This window comes from Sinohyriopsis cumingii, chromosome 2, assembly GCF_028554795.1.
Source record: "Sinohyriopsis cumingii isolate HCF-2022 chromosome 2, ASM2855479v2, whole genome shotgun sequence".
Taxonomy (NCBI): Eukaryota; Metazoa; Mollusca; class Bivalvia; order Unionida; family Unionidae; genus Sinohyriopsis; species Sinohyriopsis cumingii.
Genome location: NC_142962.1, coordinates 168,582,005 through 168,609,347, shown reverse-complemented (window position 1 = coordinate 168,609,347; position 27,343 = coordinate 168,582,005). Strand labels below are relative to the sequence as shown.

Genomic DNA, 27,343 nt, shown 5'->3' with positions numbered 1-27,343 from the left:
TCTTATTATTTTGAAGAGGTCTCAAAATAGTGTTTTCAGGCTTTCAAACTGAACATTCTTAGAAAGAAATGATAACTTCTTCCTTGCTAATTTTTGCAGAGAGCACACACATGCATAGTAGGTTTATGCTGTGAACCAAAATGACTACCACAAGAAACAAACCACATGACCAATACTGCAGAAACATGGCATGTACCTGACTAAATATATATATATACAGTGGAGCCTCATTAATCCGGTCACATTCGTTCCCAGCGAATATGTCCGGATAACGAGTTTTCCGGATAATTGAATCATGCACATTTTTTATTTTACGATATCATCACACCGTATATATGTACATGTATATGCTAGCTTTAAATGTAATGTACTGTATATTCAGTAATGGTTGAAATAAATTAATGAATACATCTATTAATTTGTGTTTATTTCACATTATTATAGCATGTGCTTGTACGTACATATACAGTAAATAGAAGTTTAGACAATTAACACATCGAACACATCACACTATGTTCATGTACATGTATGTACTGTACATACATTTATTATGTCAGTTTCCTGAAGAAGTGTTATCTCCCAGTTAAATGCATAATGGTAAACTAATAAAATGCAGTCATTTTTATATGTCATATTTTACAGTTGCTAATGATTGGCATCCCCATTTTATTCGAAAATGACGCCCTATACTGTCCACAGCTTAAAAATGTCAACTGTATTTGAACAGCAAACAATAAACTGTGATTGTTACATACAATTGGTAAACAACAAAGAAGCTTAATGACACTTTTAATTTATTTACCATATGTTATGTCAAAAAGCGTGGACGATAAGATCCCAGTGAGTTTATTTAATTATTAACACCCCTGTCAGTGACTAGCTAAAACAGACATTGTTTATACAATTGCTGGTTACAATATGGTCACGCTACTTAGTTATTGATAGTGACCATAGATTCTCAAGGGCTTCACTACTGTGTTTTATGTATTATTCTTCTGATTGTATTTTCACATATGATTTTCAAATTTTCTTATTTTTGGACAGATTATTTCCGGATTATCGAGACAAGTTTTAATGTAATTTTACACTTTGGTCCCCGATTTTGATTTCCGGATCCGGAACGCAGATTTCTTGATTAACGGAGCAAATTAATGTTTAGGAATTCCATTCCCGTTGAATTATGTCCGGATAGCGAGGTTTCCGGATAAACGGAGTCCAGATTAACGAGGCTCCACTGTATGTATATATATATATATATATATATATATATATATATACATACATACATACATACATATATATTGTAATTTTTCAAAGATTATTTCTACTAATATTAGCATTTACACACATATAGGTACAGAAAACAAGGGGGACAGGGATCGGTGGTTTCAGGAGAAGTAAAAGGCATTGATCCTGCAGGGCTTATATCATGTAGACTAGTCTGCTTAATCAACCCCCAAATCTGTGTTGATACTGATGGACAATATGTGGGTCTGATGTCACCTGTTCATTAAAATGTGCAATTTTGCTGCATGCAAGTCTTTCCGGAACAAACCTGCATACACTTTAGACATATACTGGTAATTGGTAACAGCCATATCAAGCACGAAATTCTAAATGGCCACAGGACAGATGGTTGGGCTATTCCATGTGAATTTACATGTCACCAAACATAGGATTTGCTTCGGAAATATAATGTACATGCCACCAAAAGAACCCTTCAGATGACCGTAGCTCCACAGCCACGAGAAATACCAGTAAGTGTATAAAATGTACATCGATATGTGCAGCCAAAATTGTATGCAGATTTTTTAATGTTTTAATGAATAGGTGATACCAGCTCCTAAACTGAAATCAATATCATAACAGGGGAGGGGCTGATGTTTCGGCCTAGAAGTAGACATGTCTGCGTGGGAGTCGATGAAAACCACAAAAACAGAATATGGACATACAGTACATAAACATCAGGGGAACATAATAACATTTTGTCTTTTTTTTTTTGCTAGGGAATACAAATTTTCCCTTTGTCAGTCTACTGTAATACATGCATCTCTAATGCATTTTAAATACTATCATCTTTTGCCTTTCCAATCTTTTCTTTTTTTAATTTTTAACAAAATTATTTGATTTTTTGGCCTATTTTTTAAAACTATTTTTCAGCTGAATCTTTATGCAGGAAGTAAAGAGATGCTATTATATCATAGATGAACTACATACCAAGCACATTAATTGCTTATTTTTATTGTGTTCAATTCATATTTGTTGTTTCTGTGGTAAAATACAAACCACTCTACATTTCTTCATGTTCTGTCCCAAGTATATTCAGCAGTGAGATGGTGATAAAAATACCGAAGCATAATGCTATATCCAACTGTTAGCTTAGATTCATTGCTTTGAGAAAGGGGTAGTGCAAATGAAAAATATAGAATTTTACATTTATCTAAATATACATATATATAAATTATACTGTACAAATTAAATTAATGAAACAAATGATCCTTGCTCTCTTTCCCAACATTAGTTTCTGCTACACTGTTATATCAGAGGCACCTGCAGAATTATTCTTTTTTTGGGTGAGACAAATGTGGTCAGCTATTAAGAATTTTCGGATGTAGGCTAAAATATGTTGAGAGGTGAAATCTGGAGGAGGGGCAAGTCCCCCGACCCATGTATTGGACTAGTGGGAATTTATTCATAGCTCAGGATAATGACATTTTGATACATCAGTGCTGTTGGCAAACCAAAATATTTGATGATCTGGAATACATTTGGAACATTCAGTTATTTTGTTTAAAATATTTTACTTCCTCTTAAATTTTCATTTTATAACTTTGATAATTAAATTATTTGTTAATTTTCATGCAAAGAGAAACGTTCCTAGATACCGGTAGTATTTTATTTTGCTATTTTCTTTCGTACACATAGTCATTGAAGTATTTGTTACACGTTGTATGTCTTTATTTGCATTGTTTGTTAGTTCATTTGTTCTTTTCTTAATTTTATTTAATTTCATTATATGCTATTGTAATGTAACACTGTATTCTAGACTTAACCTTGTCCAAAATCAAGTTTATTATCTACTTGACCTGAATTACTGTTTTTTTTTTTTGAAGTCATAAACAACTGATACATAGTACAAATATTTACTATGTATATGGGTTTAATATCAGGATCATTATTAATAGAAGTAAATATGTTTATTTGAGTCTGGGTTATTGGGACTCCTCTGCAGGTCCTACAGCTAATCATCTGTATTGCATGTGATAATAGGAGATTTGTTCCTCGATTTGAGCCACAAATTTGTTCTCATTCAGCATCCTGTCCAAATCAGTATTTCAACAGTCACATTTTTTGAGTTGGTTGTGGTTGTTTTGACTTTTCTCTTTTGCTGATTAAACACTTTTAATATTTTGAGTTCTCTGAATTGAAGATGGTTCAGTAAGATTTGTCATTCTGAAAATTTACATTTTCTTTAACTTGATCGAAAGCACTCTGATAGTGTGTTTTTACTGTTGGGTGTTTACTTTGGAGTTGCCGTGAGGTTGTGCAGTGTCATCATTCATCACATGTATCCTGCTATGGAAATCATTCATCATATGTATCCTGCTGTGAAAATTATTCATCACATGTATCCTGCAATGGAAATTATTCATCACATGTATCCTGCTATGGAAATTATTCATCACATGTATCCTGCTATGGAAATCATTCATCACATGTATCCTGCTATGGAAATCATTCATCACATGTATCCTGCTATGGAAATTATTCATCACATGTATCTTGCTATGGAAATCATTCATCACATGTATCCTGCTATGGAAATCATTCATCACATGTATCCTGCTATGGAAATCATTCATCACATGTATCCTGCTATGGAAATCATTCATCACATGTATTCTGCTATGGAAATTATTCATCACATGTATTCTGCAATATTCCTTGCTACCAAACTTGCCAGCAGTCCATCAAATCGGCTTACTCTATTACTATGCAGTCTTAACGTCTCGTTTGAGAGTGCAGGAATTTGTTCCAATATTCTCTAGCAGAAAATGCATCTTGACTGTGTTTTCTTATTCTCTCACACACTGCAGTCTAAATATTCATTTTTATTACTTGTTAATGTTCTTCTCTTTATTTAACACGATTAAAACATTTTCATTTTTTTTCTCCAGTATGAACTTTTTCTTCAGGAGGAATATCTCTAATGACAATATTTACAACAATGGTACACTCAAGCATATGCATTTGCCCCAACAGAAATGGTTTCATCTTCACTCATTTCCAGTTCTGAAATGATTGACACAATTGACTAAATGGAGATGGAACATTCATTGCTTGAAATGCCACACTCTGATTCACATAGTGGATATGTTTCTGTATTCATGTTTGAAACAAATGGAGTACTTGTGGTTTGCTGTAAACATTGTTCATGATTTTGAAAGGTTGGAATCTGTTTTTATGTTCTCAATGGCTCCAATTAATGGAACAAAATTATTTGGTATCCATGTTTTGATACAATGAATACCCCTCTTTGTCCACATGAGATTCAGTTTTGTTTTTATCTTTTTGTTGTTTTGTCTCATAAGGCATGTAAGAATGAGTCAGTGTAAGAATGAGACAATGTAAGAATGAGTCAATATCTGCACTACATGGTCACATTTTCCATTGATTTTTGCATGTACATTACAACTTTCCTGACTATGTCACATGCTGAATTATCCAAGTACAAGAATGTCCACAGAAGAACCTGTCTTCTTCAGAGCTAGGCAAACACAGTGAAAAGTCCTTTGAGTAGGTTTGTTTTATGTAGTGATCTGTATTCATTTAAAAACTATATCAAACTTATATTCAAAATTACATCAGAATAATATATAGTTGAGGTATCAAAAAAAAATATGAGCTTGAAACAATTTAAAGACGTAAATATTGCTTGTAGTTTGCTGTAAACATTGTTCATGATTTGTTGTCATTCATATTTTCATCCATGGTTATTTGTTCCATGGGTGAGTTTGTTCTGATTTTGAAAGGTTGGAATCTGTTTTCATGTTCTCAATGACTCCAATTAATGGAACAGATTGAGTTTGTATAACATGTATATGAAAGGTCAGTTGATATTGAGCACAGGGTAATGAATGATCGCAGTTATCAAAGAATTCTGATGTTGGTTGATGATTTGTATTTGATCATCTACTTTGCCAACATAATTAGCAAAGGATTATCAATATTTTAATGTTATTAGAAATTAATCAGTTGTTTATCCAGTGTAATTTGACAGCCACACCCAGGGTCACCTGCAGAATTTTTTTGTGGTGGGAGGGGGCACATATTCCAAAGTGTTGGTGTTCATGGTCTGACCCCATTAATAATTTTTTATTAAAGTATGGCTATCCCAAGGTGTAAATACATGTATGCAATTAATTGGATAAGTATCTCTTTCATGTATGAGAACTTTGAAACTGTAGAAATTGTGTTGCTTAGTATCTAAACCTTACATAAAAACACAATTGTGAATGCACTATCACTAAAGGGGGAGAATCCTAATCACAGAGTAAAAAAGTTTAAAATCTACATTTTTAGACAGTCTTTGTACTGCTGCTTAGTTAACTGAATTAAAGGTAGCTCATGTCTACTCTGCTTCTTGTGATTGTAATGCGTACTTTACCATACATTTTATATCAACAATAAATCTTTTCCAGCGTGTAAGTTTAAAAACATCTGTCCTTCTACTGCCACTATGTTAATTGAGTTCAATATACAAACACAGAGACAAAACAAACTTCTCTTTTTGTTATATATTTATTTATATAAATTCTGTATTAACAGTAAATATTTTCCAGTATTGTAAGTATATAGCGTTTCTGCAGTGTCTTTCTGTCTCATGGGTGATCACTCATAAGTGGGGGTGGGGGAGGTGCCAGATTTCACCTCAAAACACGTTTTGGTCTAAATCCATAAAACACAATAGCTGACTGCTACATGTTTGCCTCCACCCCCCAGATAATTTTGCAGGTGCCCTTGGTCTGCTTTTGCATGGCTTATTCCTTCTCTCAATACTTAATTTAATTAAATATTTGCAGAAAGTGCCAAGAGGTCATTTCTGGGTCAGTAAGAAAAATGGAAAGTAAAAGTAACTTCCATATATGAAAATATTTAATTATCTGAAGAAAAGAACCATCAGCATATAGACAAAGCAAACATTTCTAATTCTTATATATTTATTTATATACATTGTGTATCAATAGTAAATATTTTCCAGTAGTGTAAGTATATAATGTTTCTGCACTGTCTTTCTGCACTTGTTTTTTCTTTACTTACTTTATGTACATATTAGATATATATTAGATACATATTAGATATATATTCATCATTTATGCATCTGTTTTAAATGAGATCAAATATTTTACAAATAAAGAAATTCCATTGTTTTGACAAAATGCATTATTTTAAATCTTTAATATTATTCATTACAGTATTGAGTGCAAATAGATATTTAAAGAGTAATAACAACCAACAAAAAGCAAACAGTTCTAATTCTTACATATTTATTTTTTTATAAAGTTTGTGTCAGTAGTAAATATTTTCCACTATGATTGGTTTCAAATGTCTGTGTGCCATTTTTGTGTGTCTGTGCCATCTTTGCATGTCTTTGGGGTGTTTAGATGGACCAAATGCCTGGAAGGGAGAAATTATTATTCTTCCACATTGTCAAATTGAGCTATGTGCTGAAGTAGAGAGGTCTCTAATTTTGTTACAGACCTGTCTGTGTCAAACTGAATAAAATTATGTACGGCACACATGATTATGCAGTCGTGAGATGCATGAAAATATACTTTAAATTGTGGACACAAAAAAATTTGAGCAGCAGAGTCCTGGATTGACAGTTTTTGGGGGGTTAGGAAACCTCTTTTATTGAATCAATAAGTATAAATTGATTATCAGTAATGGAGCATGCTGACTATAGAGTTTGTGCGATTGACATGTTGACTATAGAGTTTGTGTGCTTGACATGTTGACTATAAAGTTTGTGTGATTGACATGTTGACTATAGAGTTCGTGTGATTGACATGTGGTCTATAGAGTTTGTGTGATTGACATGTTGACTGTAGAGTTTGTGTGATTGACATGTTGACTGTAGAGTTTGTGTGATTGACATGTTGATTATAGAGTTCGTGTGATTGACATGTTGACTATAGAGTTCATGTGATTGTAAAAGAATTATGTGAAGCCACAAATACCAGATCTTTGATAATGGATGTTAACTTACCTTGATTGTCAGTATCTATTGACCATTTTGATCAGAAGACTACTGTAATTTATATGTGCCTGTGCTTGGTCACCTTGTTTTGATAAGCATCAATTGGCAGACTTTTATTCCATAATATTTTAACTGTGTGCTGTTCGCATCATTTGCATTTTATGTATACCATTGCTAGAAAAATAGTGCCAAGATTTTGGGATTTTTTGTTTTTCAGAGGAATACAAGCTCCCATCTTAAATTATAATAAATCATTATAAAAATCAGCATTATTTTAGCTGTCATGTTCAGATATATTTTCATTTCAAGTGATTATTATGTGTACTTTTCCAGTGGTAGCTTTACGTAATTTCTTTGGTACCTGAAGTGCCAGGCTGCAGATGAGTACGTTTTAGCTGAAGTGATCCTGGTTTCACTTGTAACATAAGTGGATTGTGAGCAAGTTTCTTGTTGCATATTTTTTATTAAGACAAAGAGCTGTATGCATTTAAAACAAGAAACTAATGAATTTTAAGAGAGTTATGGAGGAAGGTCCCAAACTTGAGGATTTTGATCCTAAACCTGCAGTATAGAAATGTGTTTAATTTTAAGCAAGTGTAGTATGGTTGTTGCTTAAAGATGAAATGAATGAAGTTAATGAAATATGGTCATTTTCATTTTTCCACATGGAGAAAAGTTAATTAAATAAATTAAGATAGAAAATAAAGAATGGAAAAGCCAATTGAGAAATGTTATAATTGTAAGAAAACAACCAACTGCAATTATAACTGTTCTTAATTGTCTTTGGTTTTCATTCTTTTATTATAATACTCAGTATTTCACAATTGGATGACAGTTATTTGGACGGCACAATGATGCATGGATAATGTTTCAAATTATTGCAAGGAAACAAATTAGTATCATTATGGAAACATCTATTTTTAGGTTCAGAATTCCAACTTTTTTCAAGGAAGGAGTCTTATGGAGAACCCTAAAAACAGTTTTCCTTAGTTTCACCTGTCATTTATTTCCCTGTAATTTATTCCCAGCAGATCCACTGTGGTACTGACTGACATTGGAGTCCAGAAGATGCCTCCCAAGTATGATCCCCTGACCTCAGCCCCAGGGAGACCATCCAACTATCAAACTCAGTCCAAGGTCACCTTGGTGTGGAGAGTTGTCTGCCTACTGATGACACTTTTCTTCTTCATGGCAGCATTTTTCAATGTAAGAAATCGATGAAGAGACATGTAATGTAAAGCTTGAAATAACGAAGTACCTGAGAAAGTGTTTGTTATAAAATCCCACTTGGTCCACCAACTTCTGCATCTAAAAATAAATTGATGAACTACAATCAGTATATCTCAGCATGATATGAATATAATGATCTAATTATGTGCATTTGTATTAATGTTGGTTTCATGATAATGTCTCATAAAACACATTACAGCTTGCTCATATCATAACAGAGCCTTCTCATGTGTGCTGTAATAAAAGCTCAAAACAAAAATAGCAAATGAAGCTGCTTGAATCCTCAGTTCTGTTTAGTATTGAATGTTCTCTTGGCCCTAATTGAGTAAAATGGAAAATAAATCTTATTTACAATAAATAAGTCTGGCTTGTAGGTATTTGAGATCATTAGTATTACATTGCTGTTGATATTTTATGTCTGATTGGAGCTTTAAACAGTACGTATGGAATATTATTTAATTTTGGTCTTCACCACATTGAGCTGAGTCATATCAATACAGTATGTATGGAACATTATTTAATTTTGGTCTTCACCACATTGAGCTGAGTCATATCAATACAGTATGTATGGAACATTATTTAATTTTGGTCTTCACCACATTGAGCTGAGTCATATCAATACAGTATGTATGGAACATTATTTAATTTTGGTCTTCACCACATTGAGCCGAGTCATATCAATACAGTATAACATTGATCATTTAGATTAATTGGGAAAAACAGATTTTGTTGGAAGAATTGGTTGTCCAGATAACAGATAAATTTCTAAAGCTTACGTTGTTATCCACATGCAACTAATTTGGTCCGAATGATAAAAAAGTTAAGGATAAGTGGCATAATTTTAATGCATATTTTGCAGCATTAATTGATTCAGTACAGTTTCTTTAAAGACAATTTTAGTCACTTTCGTGTTATCGTTTTTCTTGCCTCCCTACTATGAAGTAGTGAAGAGCTATTGAAGTACCCCCACCATATACATAAATCATATGTACACCCTCAACTATTCTTTCTTCCTAGGTCCTACACAGCAACTTGGATTGGGTTTCACATCTCCCACCTCCACCCTACCCACCCCTGGTAGGGAATGGAGGGACCTCACTTTGTAAATATATGTATATTATACATGCATAGATAAGTTTTGTAATTTTTTTGAATGTGGAATCATGAAAGTATCAGAGCAGATGCATTGACACATTTTTTGTTCATTCTAATTTTTTCTTTTCTTTCTAGATTAATGATTCTGACTGGTATTTATGGGTGGTGAGTTGACACTTTATTATTATGAATTTAATATATGCTTGCAACTAACTGAATATATATTTTCAACTAGCTAGCAGTACAGATAGTTGATAGTTGAATCCTTACACTTTGTAGATATATTGTTACTTTCCATCTGCCTATTCATTCATCCATCCCTCTATCTATCTTTCTGTAACCAAATATTATAATCTGCTGGGTGGAAATTGACCAAACTTTATTACCCCAGTTGTTTCCGTCTGTGAGTGGGTTGATTTTTTTGGGCCTCACTGCTTGGGACCCTTTTATGACTGTCTGTGAGTGTGTATGATTTTTGGGCCTCACTGCTTATGGTCCTGTTGTGACCATCTGTGAGGGCCCCACTGCTTATGGTCCTGTTGTGACCATCTGTGAGGACCCCACTGCTTTGGACCCTGAGAAGGAGCTGAAGAAACATTTTTGAATATATTGGATATATTTAGACCAAACTTGTACAGGCATTTCTCTAACCAGCATGATAGTATTATTTGTATTAAATATTAATTCTGCCAAATATTCTCAAGCTTTCTCCTGTAGAACCCAGGGATAGCACTTTCTGTTTAGTATGTAAATGTATGTATGGATGGATGGATGGATGGATGGATGGATGTATGTATGTATGGTGTCAAAACTGGGGGTCAGACTGAGTAATAAAAAAAACTTTGGTATCAAAACTGAGGGACAAATACAAAAATTTGGATCTCTCTTATATATATATATATATATATATATATATATATATATATATTTCAGTGTATCCTCTATGGGTTCAAGTCTGAGAGTAAACAATCTCCTTGGTGTCAAAACTGGGGGTAAAAAATTTGCAGGCCTCTGAATCACAAATGGTGATAAAGGGAAACACTGTTTGTATGTGTGTGTGTGTATATATATATATATATATATATATATATATATATATATATATATATATATATATATATAATTTGGTGTTAAGACCCGTGTGTGTGTAGATAAACATTTAATAAGACCTTGGTGTTGTCATTGTGAACTATGGCAGATACTCTAGTTTGCTTTAGTGACATGTTGACAATTAGGGTATTTTTATTTATGGATACATATTTTATATATAATGATTTTATCTGTGTTTTATAACTATCATAATGATTTTATCTGTGTTTTACATATATCATTATGATTTTTAAAAACAATTTAACTGCAGGTGCATTTCATGATGGTTTATTTTTCCTTACCAAAATGCATTTTATGTGGTTTTAAATCATGCATGTCAAATTAATAACATTGATGGTATGATTAAAATGACAACATTAATTAAACTTTCTCCCCCTCCTCCCCACAAAAAAAAAAGAGAGAAGAGATAACCATAAGAGAATTGTAAAAGTTATCTTTACAATGAAGCATAACATGCAAAAAGAAGAATTTGCATACTCAAAAATGATCGGCATTTATTGACAGATTAAAATGAACTGTTTTTGAACTTTTAAATATTTTGTGTAGAATATTACAGATCTATAGTTTTGCATTATTTTTAATTTTATGTACACATGTATATTCAGCAAATGTAAAAACAAAAAAAAAATATTTTAGCAGGTGATCCTGACTGTCACAATGGTGGTTTGAGGTCAACTATTCAGTGTCATGGAAACTGGAGTTCTCAAAATCAAACCCAATTTTTCCATTTAAAACCACCAAACTTTGAATGCACTAGCTAGCAGGGGTTGTAATTTTTAAAAATAATCTTTAATATTGCAGCCAATTTATGCACTGCCAGGATTGATGAGTCTGCCTCTAGTGTTCAAGCCTGAATTACTAGGTAAGGTTCTAGCTTCTGATTGGGAATATTACCAGCCAGACAAAATGTTTAGATGATGCCATACCATTAATTTTGTACTGGCATTGTCCCTTATTACCTGTTTGCTAGAATAAGAGATATTATAATATGCTTTTCTATCTGTTCATCTATCCATATGTCCATTACCACATTTTCTAACTTGCTGGAAATCCACTAAACTCGCATATTTTCTTGTCCATATGGTGCTGTGTGTGAGACGAGTATAATTTTTGGCACCTGCTGTTGGGGTTCTTTGAATGGGTTTCTTATCTCATCTGTATGGTGCTATGTGTGAGATGAATATAAGTTTTGTCTCTCTCTACAGGGGTCCCTTGATTACATTTAATTTTAACTTGTCCTTATGGTGTATGTGCAAAAAGATTGTTATCTTTGGCTCCCTCTGCCGGGGTCAATTGAAGTATTTTTAATTTTGTAATTTTATTCATATAGTATTATTTGCCAGAACAGTATTGTTATTGGCCTCCTCTCTGGGGATCTATTGGAGTGGTATTCTTGGCTCCCTCTCTGGGGATCTATTGGAGTGGTATTCTTGGCTCCCTCTCTGGGGATCTATTGGAGTGGTATTCTTGGTTTCCTCTCTGGGGATCTATTGGAGTGGTATTCTTGGCTTCCTCTCTGGGGATCTATTGGAGTGGTATTCTTGGTTTCCTCTCTGGGGATCTATTGGAGTGGTATTCTTGGCTTCCTCTCTGGGGATCTATTGGAGTGGTATTCTTGGCTCCCTCTCTGGGGATCTATTGGAGTGGTATTCTTGGCTCCCTCTCTGGGGATCTATTGGAGTGGTATTCTTGGTTTCCTCTCTGGGGATCTATTGGAGTGGTATTCTTGGCTTCCTCTCTGGGGATCTATTGGAGTGGTATTCTTGGCTCCCTCTCTGGGGTTCTATTGGAGTGGTATTCTTGGCTCCCTCTCTGGGGATCTATTGGAGTGGTATTCTTGGCTCCCTCTCTGGGGATCTATTGGAGTGGTATTCTTGGTTTCCTCTCTGGGGATCTATTGGAGTGGTATTCTTGGCTCCCTCTCTGGGGATCTATTGGAGTGGTATTCTTGGCTCCCTCTCTGGGGATCTATTGGAGTGGTATTCTTGGCTCCCTCTCTGGGGTTCTATTGGAGTGGTATTCTTGGCTCCCTCTCTGGGGATCTATTGGAGTGGTATTCTTGGCTCCCTCTCTGGGGTTCTATTGGAGTGGTATTCTTGGCTCCCTCTCTGGGGATCTATTGGAGTGGTATTCTTGGCTCCCTCTCTGGGGTTCTATTGGAGTGGTATTCTTGGCTCCCTCTCTGGGGATCTATTGGAGTGGTATTCTTGGCTCCCTCTCTGGGGTTCATTGGAGTATTATTCATGGTTTCCTCTCTGGGGATCTATTGGAGTGTTATTCTTGGCTCCCTCTCTGGGGTTCAGTGGAGTATTATTCATGGTTTCCTCTCTGGGGATCTATTGGATTGGTATTCTTGGCTCCCTCTCTGGGGTTCATTGGAGTATTATTCATGGTTTCCTCTCTGGGGATCTATTGGAGTGGTATTCTTGGTTCCCTCTCTGGGGTTCATTGGAGTATTATTCATGGTTTCCTCTCTGGGGATCTATTGGAGTGGTATTCTTGGCTCCCTCTCTGGGGTTCATTGGAGTATTATTCATGGTTTCCTCTCTGGGGATCTATTGGAGTGGTATTCTTGGCTCCCTCTCTGGGGTTCATTGGAGTATTATTCATGGTTTCCTCTCTGGGGATCTATTGGAGTGTTATTCTTGGCTCCCTCTCTGGGGTTCAGTGGAGTATTATTCATGGTTTCCTCTCTGGGGATCTATTGGAGTGGTATTCTTGGCTCCCTCTCTGGGGTTCAGTGGAGTATTATTCATGGTTTCCTCTCTGGGGATCTATTGGAGTGTTATTCTTGGCTCCCTTTCTGGGGTTCAGTGGAGTATTATTCTTGGTTTCCTCTCTGGGGTTCATTGGAGTATTATTCTTGGCTCCCTCTCTGGGAGTCCATAGGAGTATTATTCTTGGCTCCCTCTCTGGGAGTCCATTGGAGTATTGTTCTTGGCTCCCTCTCTGGGAGTCCATTGGAGTATTATTCTTGGCTTTCTCAGGGGGTCCATTATAGTTTTGTTCTTGGCTCTTTCTCTCTCTGGGGGTCCATTGGAGTATTATTCTTGGCTCCCTCTCTGGGAGTCCATTGGAGTATTCTTGGCTTTCTCTGGGGTCCATTATAGTTTTGTTCTTGGCTCTCTCTCTCTCTCTCTCTCTTTGGGGGTCCTTTGAAGTATTATTCATGGCTTCCTCTTTAAGGGTCCAATGGAATCTTATTCTTGGCTCCCTCTATGGGGTTCATTGGAGTATTATTTTTGGCTCCCTCTCTGGGAGTCCATTGGAGTATTATTCTTGGCTCCTTCTCTGGGAGTCCATTGGAGTATTATTCTTGGCTCCTTCTCTGGGAGTCCATTGGAGTATTATTCTTGGCTTTCTCTGGGGGTCCATTATAGTATTATTCTTGGCTTTCTCTGGGGGTCCATTATAGTTTTATTCTTGGCTCTCTCCCTCGGGGGTTCATTGGAGTATTATTCTTGGGTTCCTGTCCTGGGAGCCAAAGGAGTATTATTCTTGGCTTCCTCTTTGGGGGTCCACTCTAGTATTATTCTTGGCTTCCTCTTTGGGGGTCCACTCTAGTATTATTCTTGGCTTCCTCTTAAGGGGTCCATTGGAGGTGTCAAATGTACATTTTCAGTTACAGTAACATTGTCAAATATTTTCTTACCAAACTCATAGCAGTTATAGCTTGAAAGATACACTATACATGAAACAGACTTTGTGTTCTGACCTAAGTATCACTGCCTCGTGATGGGGATGAGTGTGTAGGCGATAATCAGATGTACATAGTATTAGAATGATAATAGCATGTACATTGTTCAGAAAATTTGAACCCGAGTTCAAGATTTTTTGCCTTCATCTGTCACCAAGACATTGGTTTCTTCTTCAGGCTAAATATATTACCTCTCTCCACTTTTATAAAGTAAAATCTATCTTGTGAGATCAATTCTTCTGCCAACCAAAAGGGATCTCTCAAGAGAGGTGATCTCGTAACTGGTTTGAGCATGATTACTATTTTTCCCAGGATAAAATCCAGCAGGTTTAGGAAGGGAAAGTATCCACAATTGCTATGTGTGCATTTTATTCATTTTTCATAATATTTGTTTATCCTGTCCATAAGTTAATATGTTATTATCCTTTCCATAAGTTAATTTGGCTTGTGTATAAATTTCAGACTAACTTCAAATGTAGCATAAGAACTGCACAGTTAGCTATGATAAAATTGTTCATTTATTCATCCTGTATATGGACTAGTGGATTTTATCAGGCTCTGTTAGGTATGGAATGAATATTTACCAATGAATTAAATCAAAAGGCAGAATTGACCTATCTAGATAGAAAATAAATTTATTAACGTCAAAACAAAAATGCTTATTTCAGAGTCAATGTAAAGAGATTAACTGGATAAAAAAGGTTTTGTATGATCTTCACCACAGGGAACAGATGACAACATGGTGTGGGTTTTAATAATGGTAACATAAAATATCAACAAACAAAATAAACCTTTTGTAATGATGGTCGAGTCTGGAAAAGGATAATTACTTCTTAACAAAATGGACAAAAAACATACTTGACCAATACAATGAGACCGTTGGAGTTCTCAGTGGGAATGTTGTCTGGCTTTTGCAGTTTTTCACAAAAGATGAACAATATAAACTTTTGAATCAACAGTGTATATTGGTGACAGCCCTTTTTAAATAAGCAAATGGTTAATCATAATAGAGATTTACAGGACTTTGCCACTACAGTGGTGGTTGTTAACATGTACTTTTGTCTGCTTTATGGGCTGTAGTATATGATGGTAACCTGCGTTACATGTACATTTTAGTTGTCAGACTTGACTATTGGGGTTCTTTTTAATAGTGCAGATACATAAACAGTCTTGGTTTTGATGGATTATATAAAGGAAATTGGTATTCATCTCTGTTTTGCGATGCTTTTAGTTGTAGCAATGTTTGGAACAATCTGTACTTTTCAGACACTCTTAAGTGGTCGTGGGAGACAATAGACAATGGTTACAACGGATTAAATAAATGTCAGCTCTGTTCATTATTTTGTGTGAAATGGTCATACATAACAGTGTTGAAATGCATTTTTTGCTATTAAAAAAATCATGGTTGTTGGTCGTGTTCTGCACGTGGTTGCTGACAGTAGTGCATTTTATAAAATAAACACGATCTGCACATGATGATTATCATCTTAAATGACAGGTGATAGCAGAGGTTGCTCAAGACAGGTATTACTCAGATCAAAATAAATAAATTAAGAAGATTAGTACATGTATAGTATGCAGCTGATTCCCGTTTGCAATCATTCCTTTAAACACTCAGGTTACCAGATTTCTATAATTTTCAATGCCAGAGAGAGGGAGCCTACAGTCATAACTAGTGGGAAAGCAATGCTGATGGAAGGTACAGAAAATAACTTACACAGAAGCTTAAATGTGTAACACATGATATTTTGTCCTCTGTAATTGTAACTTCTTCCCAACACGATACAGTGGGATCCCTCTGACATTAGTTTATTCTCTCAACAATAATTTAAGGGATTTTGTATGCAGGTTGAAATATTAGTACATTAGTTTCAACCATTTATGTGATAACAAGTATGATTTCTTGGTTAGTGACTCAATCAGTTTTGGGGATCCACAGGTAATTGTTTATTTTAATAATTTGTTAGATATACCTGGGAGGGATAGTCATACATTCACCCTATTTGATTTGTTGCATCGACTTAGATATTTTCATTTACTGCTCATTTTTGTTCTGGATTTCTTATTTTCAGAGACAAAGGTGTGGACCTATATATCTGTAATACATCTTACCTTGTGTTGTGCTTACTGTCTTTACACTGTTGTACTTGTTTTTGAGGCTATCAATGGACAACTTACCAATCCACTAAAGCATGAAGAGGGGAGGTAACTCAATTAATCTGTTTTCTTTATCGTATTTTGCAGCAATAATTGGCCTTTTTGCTCTTTATAAATAACACTAAAGTTTTAGCTTTAACCTTGATGTACATTTTGTTTGGAACTCACATAGTCATAAAGATTCCTTTGATTTTAAATACACTTTTATATTTAAGTTTATGCAGTAGTCCCCCTCATGAACGGCCCCCTCTGATAAGTGACCACTCGCTTCTTATGGCCAGAATCCATTGGCACCGATGAGTTTGTGTTCAAAAGTACCCCTCAAGAATGGCCACCCCTCTAATGTGGCCAACCGCCAGCATATTAGTACAAAAATATGTAAAATTTCCCCTCATAAGCAGCCACTTTTTATTTGAAATGTGTCCAGAACCAGTAATTAATTCATATCATGATGTAGGGTAAGTAATCAGATTATGTCTACCGTCGATACATGTCTCCCGTTGTCAGGTTTCCGTTACTGAAAGAAGTGTTAACTAAAGTACATGTAACACTAAGATTAATATTATATTATTGTCTATAAAAGCCGATGTTTACAGGAAACGGGCTCATCAATGTTATCATAGAGTTTTGGGCTTCACACATCTGGCAAGTTCTTCTCTTTGATGATTACAACTGGACGTAAAAGATCATAATATGATCAGCATAGGCTAAAATAGATTTTGTGGATCAACACAGAGAGAAATTAACCTTGAACAAAACAGGGTACCAGACAAAAACCAAAAAATCAGGTGACAATACATTTATCGAAGAAGGCATTTTGTCCACTCAACAAAAGTTTCATCTGCATAATTAAATCACATAGTGACATCTGAACAAATCATTACCAAATATTTTCATGTCATCACATAAATGGAGACATATTATTTTAGAAGAAAGTTGGGTTGGTGGGGAGGGGGGACTTGTTGAACAATTTTTTGTTGAAAAGACTCGAATAAACATCGTAACCGATAAGGAGATTATTCAGCAGTAGTGGGAAAATGGAGCAAATGGAAAGAGAATTATGTATGTACCAAGATTTAAATGACATTTTTGAATGGTTTTACTAAGTGCATGACAACAGTACGAGCTCACATATCATGCTTATATCAAGAATAAGAACTATTAATGTATATTCAGTTGAAATAAGTCTATTCTTAAGACAAGAAGAACATTTTAATAATTAATGTTACTTTTAAATGAAGATATTAAATGCTTTGAAGTACATGTATTTAGCTTTCTTACTATGTACATTGCATATACTTCTCACAAAAAATATAGTCCCCCCTTTCAAAAGGCCATCCATCTTATTATTCCACTTTCCTTGTGCAGAAGGGGTGGCCATATAAGAGGAGGACCACTGTATAGTAATCATTTGTTTATCCTTTTATCTATCCATCCATTCACCCAGTGCTCGTTAGTGCAACTAGTCCCACATTGTGTTGGGGACCCTGGGTGGCTTAGTGGTTTAAGTTGTTTGCCTTTACAGGTTGACATCTGACCTTGGTCCATGTGGGTTCAAGTCTTGGGTCAGCTAATGTGGGTGTGTGAGAAAGCCAGTAGCTTCCCATGGGTCAGTGGTAATTCCCAGGGTTTTTCTGGGGTCTTTCTCCACCAGATATATTGGCTGTCATGTACAGCCTATCATGTGTTGAAAATGGCATTAAACTCATAACAACCTCCAGATTTTGACAGATTGTCATGAAACTTGGTAAATATTAGTTTCATCACCTGAAGATATGCATATTAACAAATCACTTTCATTCTGGTTTTTTTGTATAGAGTTATTGCCAAGTATGTCTTCTAACAGTGTGTGGCATAATCGCATTAGTACAGCTAGTCACATCATTTAACACATTAACCCCTAGCGACGGCTTTACGGGGCAGGAGGTAGTAGCCTACTGCTGAGCTCTGTAGCGTCATGGTCATGCATGATACACTAAAGTGGGTGGCATTATAGAAAGGTAGACAGATGTAGCTCTACAATGATACCAGATAATCTGAATATCTAGTTGCACTACAAAATACAGATAGAAAAACCTCATTTTTTGGACCCAACTTTTTTTAACGCAAAATTCGCCTGTGGGTGAATCCCATTTTGTGTCTGGATTTTAGACTTTTTGGTCTCAGATCTAAGGCAAACTGGTTTGAACTGCAAGCAGACAGATGAGCCTTTGCAAAAAGTAGGATAAGATGGGCATTTGGAATAAAGAGTGGTCTCCATACAAAAATAATGGCTCCGTTTAGCAAAAAAAAAAAAGAAAGAAGTCCAACTTTTACCCTTCTGCTCATGCGTGAGTCAAATCGCCAAAGAAAAATTATGTTTCTAACACAACTAGGCAGTATGTTATTGAAAGATGACCAGGGATTAGGTGTTTTTGAGTCTATTCAGAAATAGCTTTCAAAATGTGTCTCCTACTCGATTTTCAGGCAAAAATGGCAGAAAGCTCCAGGGGTTAATGTGTTAATGGATTGCCATGGAACTTGATAATTATTAGACATTCCCTGAAGATGTACATATACAAACTACCTTTGTCTTCAACTTTTTAGAGTTGTTGCTCTTTTGTGCTGTAGCTTCATGCAATGTATAATAACTGCCATAATTATAAAATGTTTCCTACACAAAAGAATAATTCATCCAAAGTTTGAATTGTCAGATGTAACAGAACATTATTTTGGAGTACTGATCATGCATGAAAAATAAAGGGTTCAGACCCAGAAAAGATCTATGTAAACTATGATACCTTGCCAACCTAATGGTACTGATATAAAAAATAAACTGGTACATTTGTTGTCACATTTTGCTTATACATGCCTGCTCTTTCTCAAATGAACAAGTCAGTGGTCAGGTAGTCAGTGGTCATCCCACTACCAAGATCCTTCTTTTATTCTTTAACATTTCTGGAAACTCCTATTTTCATCCAGATAGAGTACTCTGTGTATGATGGTACTTAACAGCTGTGGGTCTCATTCCATATACATTATTGTCTCATTCAATACACAGTATTGTCTCAGTCAATACACAGTATTCTCATTCCATACACAGTATTGTCTCATTCCATACATAGTTCTGTATCATTCCATACAGTATTGTCTCATTCCATACACAGTATTGTCTCATTCAATACACACTATTCTCATTCCATACACAGCATTGTCTTATTCCATACACAGTATTGTCTCATTCCTAACATAGTTCTGTATCATTCAATACACAGTATTGTCTCATTCCATACACAGTATTGCCTCATTCCTAACATAGGTATATATCATTCAATACACAGTATTGTCTCATTCCATATACAGTATTGTATCATTCCATACATAGTTCTGTATCATTCAATACACAGTATTGTCTCATTCAATACACAGTATTCTCATTCTATACACAGCATTGTCTCATTCCTTACACAGTATTGTCTCATTCCTAACATAGGTCTGTATCATTCAATACACAGTATTGTATCATTTCATACATAGTTCTGTATCATTCAGTACACAGTATCATTCCATACACACTGCTCTGGTGGCCTAGTGGTTAGAGCGTCTGCCTCATTTGCAGGTTGGAACCAAAGACTTATAAAAATGGTACTAACAGCTGCCTCGCATAGTGCTCAGCATTAAGAGGCTAGTGTTAGGATTGATTGGCCTGGTGTCAGGATAATGTGACTGGGTGGGACATCATGCTACAATATCTGTGGCATGATGCCCCAGTGCTAGACATCACTATAAACTGTATAAACTGTCTTGTATTTTCCATTGCTTTGTGACTAAGTAGTATCAGGAAGCAGTCGTGTCTCAAATCCTTACTTTAGTCTACCTTATCTGCTGCAGGCTCAGAAACGGTCTCAGAATGAATGGGCGCCATTTCACTTGGAGGCATTTGTACATCAGCACTATCTACTTCACTGATAGACGATTTGTGCAGTTTCACATCATTGGCATTGTTGTCTTTTTTGTATCAGAAATTCAATATTTAACTTAGAGGCTTTACCATGGCCTTTTCCAGGTCATCCCTGTCCTCTTTTACATTTTTCTTAGTGGCTCAGGGCATATATTGGTAAATGGTGATGAAAAAACCTTTGCAAGCAGTTTAAAGAAGAAAAAAACTCAATAATGAAGACATCTCCAAGAAATAATAATACAAGCTCTTGAAAGATATCTGATATAGATGTTTAATTTGTATTTCTTGTTAGTTTTTTCCCCATGATTATAGGTTTTGTATAATTGTTTTATGGACTTGACCTTGTCCAAAATCACGTTCAGTGTACCTAACTAGAGTCACTTATGTTATTTTTATTTTGTAGACAAATAATACATTGTTAATATTTCTCTATGAGTGGGGGTTAAATACATTAGGATCATTATCCATAAAGCTAAATGTTTATTTGGGTCAGGGTCTAGGATATTGGTATTTACCATGGATGAACTTGTTGTACCTGATGTTTACTATGTTATTTATTATAATTTTAGTAACATGTTTTATCTGTTTATAACTTCACATTTTCTAGAAATGAACTTTGGACCTACATTCAGGCTCAAATTTTGTGTAATATTTTTATATAAACTTGTTTACTTGAAAAATTGTTCATTCTTGCAGTAACATCAGAAACAGAAACATTTTTATTGTTGTGTTCAGGTTTTGATTTGGGTGGAATAATTATTCAAATTATTACAAATTACAAAGTGCTCAGTATTATTTTTGGAAAGAAAGTTGGAATCATGGTGAATTCAGACAAGGGCATCTTGGATTATATTATTGTGATTAATTGGTAGACTGTTAGCACATTATAACACTTCAGACCAATGGTACATTAGTGCATTCAAGACTAGGCACATCAACACCTTCAGTGCTGGGTCTTAATTCAAGCACCACTGGAATTTAATTAGAACTTTATACATTAGGACTGGTGAGAGAACTTTTGGGACCATTTGGGATTTAATACCACAATAATATAAGCCCTTATTAAATTTTCACTTTTTATTCTAGGGAAATAAATTATTTGTCGAGTTTTACAAACTTGTTGGGTTTTGCACTTGCCTGTTACTTAGTTTAAGTCCATAGAGTCAAACTAATATATAAGAATTTGATTCACTGAGTTACTGACATTCACAATTATAATAGAAAAATAAAAATTTGGTTAATGAAACTGTAAGACTACTTGACCAGTGGTGTATGGTTTTTATTTTAGGCTTTACTGAGGAATTGTTTTATTGGATAAGAAAACAGCAGATGGCTTCCAAAGACATTTTTTTTGAAAATGTATGTTGCGCTTTGTGATAGTGACCAAACATCAATCAATATTATTAAACAATTAGTATGAGAAATTCCATAAATTACAATATTTCCCCCAGTCTTTGGTCAGTTGCGATGAAACTTAGTGAACATTGTGGTCATCAGCTGAAGATGTGCATGCCAACAAACCACTTTGCTCCCTCCATTTTTATTAGAGTTTGCTCTTTTTTGTTGTTATTGTTTTGGTTTTTACACCATTTCTCAGCACAAGAGAGGCTGTACATGGTAGCCAGTATAACTTGTGGAGGAAGAACCTGGGAAAACCCCTGTAAGAATTAGTGACCCATGGGAAACTACTGGCACGTTTTCTCACATACCCACACTGACCAAGCCTAAGTCTTGAACTCGCATAGGTGAAATGGCAGTGATCAGTAAAATTGAGTGCTTTAGACCACTTGGCTAATGAGGACCCCGGCTATTTTGTCCTTATGCTGTATGCAATCTATGACATGATCATCTTAGTGCAACTAATCCAAGTTTTTAAAAATAAAATTTCTTGCTTTAAGATGTGCTTATTGACAAATCACTTTGCTCCACAACTTTTGTTATTATCTTTTCTTTTTCTGGCATAAGGCACTGTGAGACACAGTGTTGGTAGCACAACTAATCCTTCACACTTTGACGGATTGCCATGAAATTTAGTGAATATTAAAGTCATCACCTCAAGAGTTGCATGTCAACAAATCACTTTTCTCCTGAAAAGAGTTATTGCCTTTTTTTCTTGTAGCTGAATGCAGTGTATAACAAATCTTGATTGTACAACTAACCATGCTGTTTGCGTTTACATTTTGTTTCTGGATTGCTATGAAACTTGGAACTTATGGTCATCATCCAAAGATGTACAAGTCTGTGTATTGGCTATTGGCTATGTATTGGATATTTTTAGGAATTCTTGTCCTTTTTGTCTTTCACCTGAATAAAACATAAAATTTTGCAAATGCAACTACATTGCAATTTTCATTGAATTGCTGTGGAACTTAGTACATGTTATGTTAATTAGCAAAAGATATGCTTGATGACAAATCTTTGAAGTCACTATTTTCATCTTGACAAATCATTGAAGTCACTCTATTTTCATACTGACAAATCATCAAAGTCACACTATTTTCAGACCACTTCAGTGGCCTAGTGGTTAGAGCATCTGCCTCAGATGCTGGAGGTCGTGGATTTGATCCCCGGCTGAGTCATACCAAAGACTTACAAAAATGATACTAATTGCTGCCTTGCTTGACACTCAACATTAAGAGGTTAGTGTTAGGACTGGTTGGCCTGGTGTCAGGATAATGTGACTGGGTGGGACATCATGCTGCATATCACAAACACATACACACTGTTTTCATACTGAAAAATCATTGAAGTCACACTATTTTCATACTGAAAAATCATTGAAGTCACACTATTTTCATACTGAAAAATCATTGAAGTCACACTGTTTTCATACTGAAAAATCATTGAAGTCACACTGTTTTCATACTGAAAAATCATTGAAGTCACACTGTTTTCGTACTGAAAAATCATTGAAGTCACACTGTTTTCATACTGAAAAATCATTGAAGTCACACTGTTTTCATGTTGACATCTCATTGAAGTCAGGCAATTTTTATACTCACAAATCATTGAAGTCACACTATTTTCATACTTAGAAATCATTGAAGTCAGAATGTTTTCATGTTGACAAATCATTGAAGTTGGACTTTTTTCATACTCAGAAATCATTAAATCACTATTTTCAGATGAGGTATGAGCTTTTTGTGTTATAGATTCTTTCCATAACAGGGAGGGGTGGAATATATTAGAGGTGGGAGTAAATTACATAGTTCACTGTTCCTCTTTTTCTTTATGCATTTCATCATGACAGCCTTAGTTTGTTGCTATTAAATAAATAAAAGCCTAACTAGGATGTATATGCTTGTGGAAGGCCAGTTGAGTATTGATTGTACATTGGTGTCTATGTAGCAATATATTAAGGTCAGTTTGCATCACGAGCAGAAACCAGTTATTGAAATGCACACAAAGTAAAGGCAACAAACAGTCTGAGGTAGCGATTATAACAGTATGGCAAACCAATATGGACAAAAATAAGCATTTATTTCTCAGATACCAATTTTGAGCATTTAAATATAATTTTCTGATATTAAAAATGACCATTAAAAATCCTGTTTTCACAATAGCTTGCATTGTTAACACAGCGTGTGTAAAATACAATAACACTAAACCATTTGAATGCCGGCAGTCATGGTATTTTGGATCATGGAATGCAAATATTATTGATTTTCTGTATTCCTATTTGCTTTTTGCTAGTGTACATACAGTGTAACTAGGCTTCTAATTATACATGGAAAGGTCATTGTAAATTATATGTATGTTCATGAAAATTGTCTCATTTCCAGTCTGGTTTAGGGTATTATTGACTGTATGTGTAACTTTTCTATCATTCTTTCCCCAGGGAAATGGCTGGCCTGCTGATAGTGATTGCCTGGTTAGCCATTTGCAGATTCACCAGCATGGGAAGGTAGGACAATTTCTAGACAAATTCAGTTCATTAAATATCCTGCTATTTAAAAAATATTGGTATTCTGAGGTGAAAATAGCAGTTAGTATGTATTTTAATTAATCTTTATACAGGTATGGCTTCAGTAGACCACATTCTCCTTTATATATGCAAGTGTTGTACTCAGGAGTTTAGGGTTAGCAAAATGTTGGTACCATCTACTAGTCAATATTACATCAGCTTTAAGTGTTTTCCCATCAATGTTGACAGCACTGGAAACATTATATTCTTGCAGATATTTGATTTTACATTTGCCTGATTAACATGTTGGTAGACTGCAGTGAAACCTTTATACAAAAGACACTGCAGTGAAACCTTTATACAAAGGACACTTCAGTGAAACCTTTATACAAAGGATGCTAAGTGACAAAATTGGTTTGCTCATTGTGGATATATATCCTTTTTTTTAATGGTAACTTTGTGACGGAAATAGTTCATATGCATTTTGTCCTACATGAGCAGGAGTCCATTATATGAGAGTGTCTCCTATGTCAAGTTTAGGTTTATATTCTATTAGTTATTAACATATTCTACTGTGTTGATTCATGGAACTCGGATATTGATCCATTGGACTTGAAATGTGGGGTAGGGGTGGGGTGGGATGAACTGTATTTTGTTGCACACCATTTTGAACATTTTATGTTTTAGTCCACCAAAATATGACAAATTGAATGTGTAGTGCTTGACAGTTATTATGTAAATGTGTGGTATTTAAAACACTTAACCTTTAGTTTGTTCACCTCACCCAGCTAGTGTTCCCTTCCTTGTTATACTCCACTGTGTTTACAGATGTGGGCTACAATCTGTAAGTGATGCATTGTTAAATGAAATATATAAATGTATGTACACAGCTCAACCCACATCACTAGCAGTCAATTTGGTTTTGTTAATTTGTGTGTATTTTTCCATTACAGACCTGGGGTCATTGTATCCAGTAAGTCCATGATGTCTGCCCTCCTGGTGATGACCATTACTCTGGCTGTACTGCCTCTATTCATTTGGTCACTCTGTCTGGTCAGTGACTGGCACACACGACTGGGTCATTGCAAGGACATGTTTGTCGTTGGTGTTGTCTCATAGTGTCACTTTGTATCGCTGCTATTTATTCCATGATCTGTTTGTAATGCTGTAAGGGCCAACTGTTTCATGTGGACCATTTCTGATTGTGGATAATTTTCAAATCATGAATACCAAACTTAATTTAAAAAATTAAAACAAATAGTACTTATTACTTGTGCAGAGTTATATGTTGTTTTTAATGAAGATTGTATGCTCTGTAATACTGATATTACTGACATTGTCATACCTAATTCACTCCATACATATTGCACAATACATCAATTAATGACCATAAAAATATCTCTTGGTTGTATTCAGCAAGTCTAGTGCTTTTAGCATTTGTTAACAGTCCTACTTTACAAGCTGTTAGTGAGTGATGCTGTACTGTATGAGCTGTTAATGAGTGATGCTGTACTGTATGAGCTGTTAATGAGTGATGCTGTACTGTACAAGCTGTTTGTGAGTGGTGCTGTACTGTACAAGCTGTTAGTTATTGATGCTGCACTGTAGCTTTTTGTGAGTTGTTAGGTGTGAAAAGCTAACAGTCAAGAGAGGTGTCTTACCATTTGTGATACACTAAATTTTGTTTGACTCACAGAAGAGCTTGACAGCTGAGACCTATAAACAGAGACCATGGATTGAAATCTAGATAAATTACTCATTTACCTTGACTTTGTTATGTCTGATAGACCTATTAACTGGATGATATTGCTTAAATACATATTTTCTAACAGCAACTAATCATAATCTTTGAATAGCAGAGTTTAAAATCCAGAATATTTCAATGCTATGTCAACTTGATGCAAGCATTTGTCAACTATATTGAAGTCCCACAAGAGGGTTGGTCATTCAGGAGAAGCTGTCTCCATGCTACTTTTGCTAAAAGCAGTCCTGTATAGTAGAGGGCACCTGCTTGTTCATTTAGTGGCAACCTGTGCATCAAGGAGAAATTTCTTAGGTGAACTGTTTTTGCCTAATTATGATTAATTTATGTGTTCAGAAATAATGTATTATAGAAATAAATTATTTTGTGTTGTCTTTTTTCTGTGCATGAAGTCGGATGTCTTGATGATGTTATTTGTAACACACCCAATAATACTTGCTTTTACATGCTTAATTTTGTATATCATGTGTCTGTCCTTATCTTCTTCAAGTATCAGGAATCATTTTTGTTAAGATTAATTAAATAAAATACTTTTGCTTTTCAGCTATAATATATGATATTAATTCAAGAATAATAAACCATTCATAGAAATCAGTCTACTTTTACTTTGTTTCTGTATTCTGTTGGAAGAAATAAAATCTGCATTTTTTAAATTTGTGAAACTTAATGTGTTTATTTGCTCTTTTGCTTACCACAACACTAATGCAGAAGAGATTATACTACACCAAGACACAGAAATTGGTATAATTAGTGACACACATTAGATATGGGAACCATGTAGTAATGACATTTTCAGTCCCATCTCTTCAGTCCATATGTCCATCTGTTTAGATTTCTTTTAGCCAGCCTAATTAATCAGCTCATTAAAATAAATAATTCCTGATGCTGTATACATTAAATATTTGCAATATAATGGTTTCATCTTTCCAACCACATTTATATACACCTGTCATTATGTTGGTGCTGTTTGTTATCAATTTCGTTTCTGAAAACCAGTAACACAAGTTTTCCACCATTTAAAATTACCAGACATGAGTAATCCACAATCTACAGTTACCCTACTTTGCAGATGGGTTGTATTTTGGACAGGGAAGAAGCCTGTATATTTGAGGGTCCAACGGTCAAGGTTATTGAGGGATATGCAAGAACCCTGTTTATTTTGGGATCAAAGTTCAGTCATTGTGGTG

The 27,343-nt window shown here is 35.0% G+C and overlaps 1 protein-coding gene across 1 annotated transcript in view; it reads left to right on the top strand.

Annotated features, from left to right (window-relative positions):
• The window catches only part of LOC149806270 (transmembrane protein 220-like), a 34,221-nt gene extending 7,471 nt beyond the window's left edge, over positions 1-26,750 (top strand). Inside the window, exons 2-8 of the mRNA XM_089951220.1 lie at positions 4,731-4,797; positions 8,290-8,467; positions 9,722-9,751; positions 11,498-11,558; positions 16,466-16,598; positions 24,329-24,394; positions 25,348-26,750. Of these exons, the coding sequence (XP_089807346.1) occupies positions 8,330-8,467; positions 9,722-9,751; positions 11,498-11,558; positions 16,466-16,598; positions 24,329-24,394; positions 25,348-25,513 (594 nt within the window). The 5' untranslated portion in view covers positions 4,731-4,797; positions 8,290-8,329 and the 3' untranslated portion in view covers positions 25,514-26,750. The remainder of the gene's footprint in view (positions 1-4,730; positions 4,798-8,289; positions 8,468-9,721; positions 9,752-11,497; positions 11,559-16,465; positions 16,599-24,328; positions 24,395-25,347) is intronic.
• Positions 26,751-27,343: the final 593 nt, after the last annotated feature.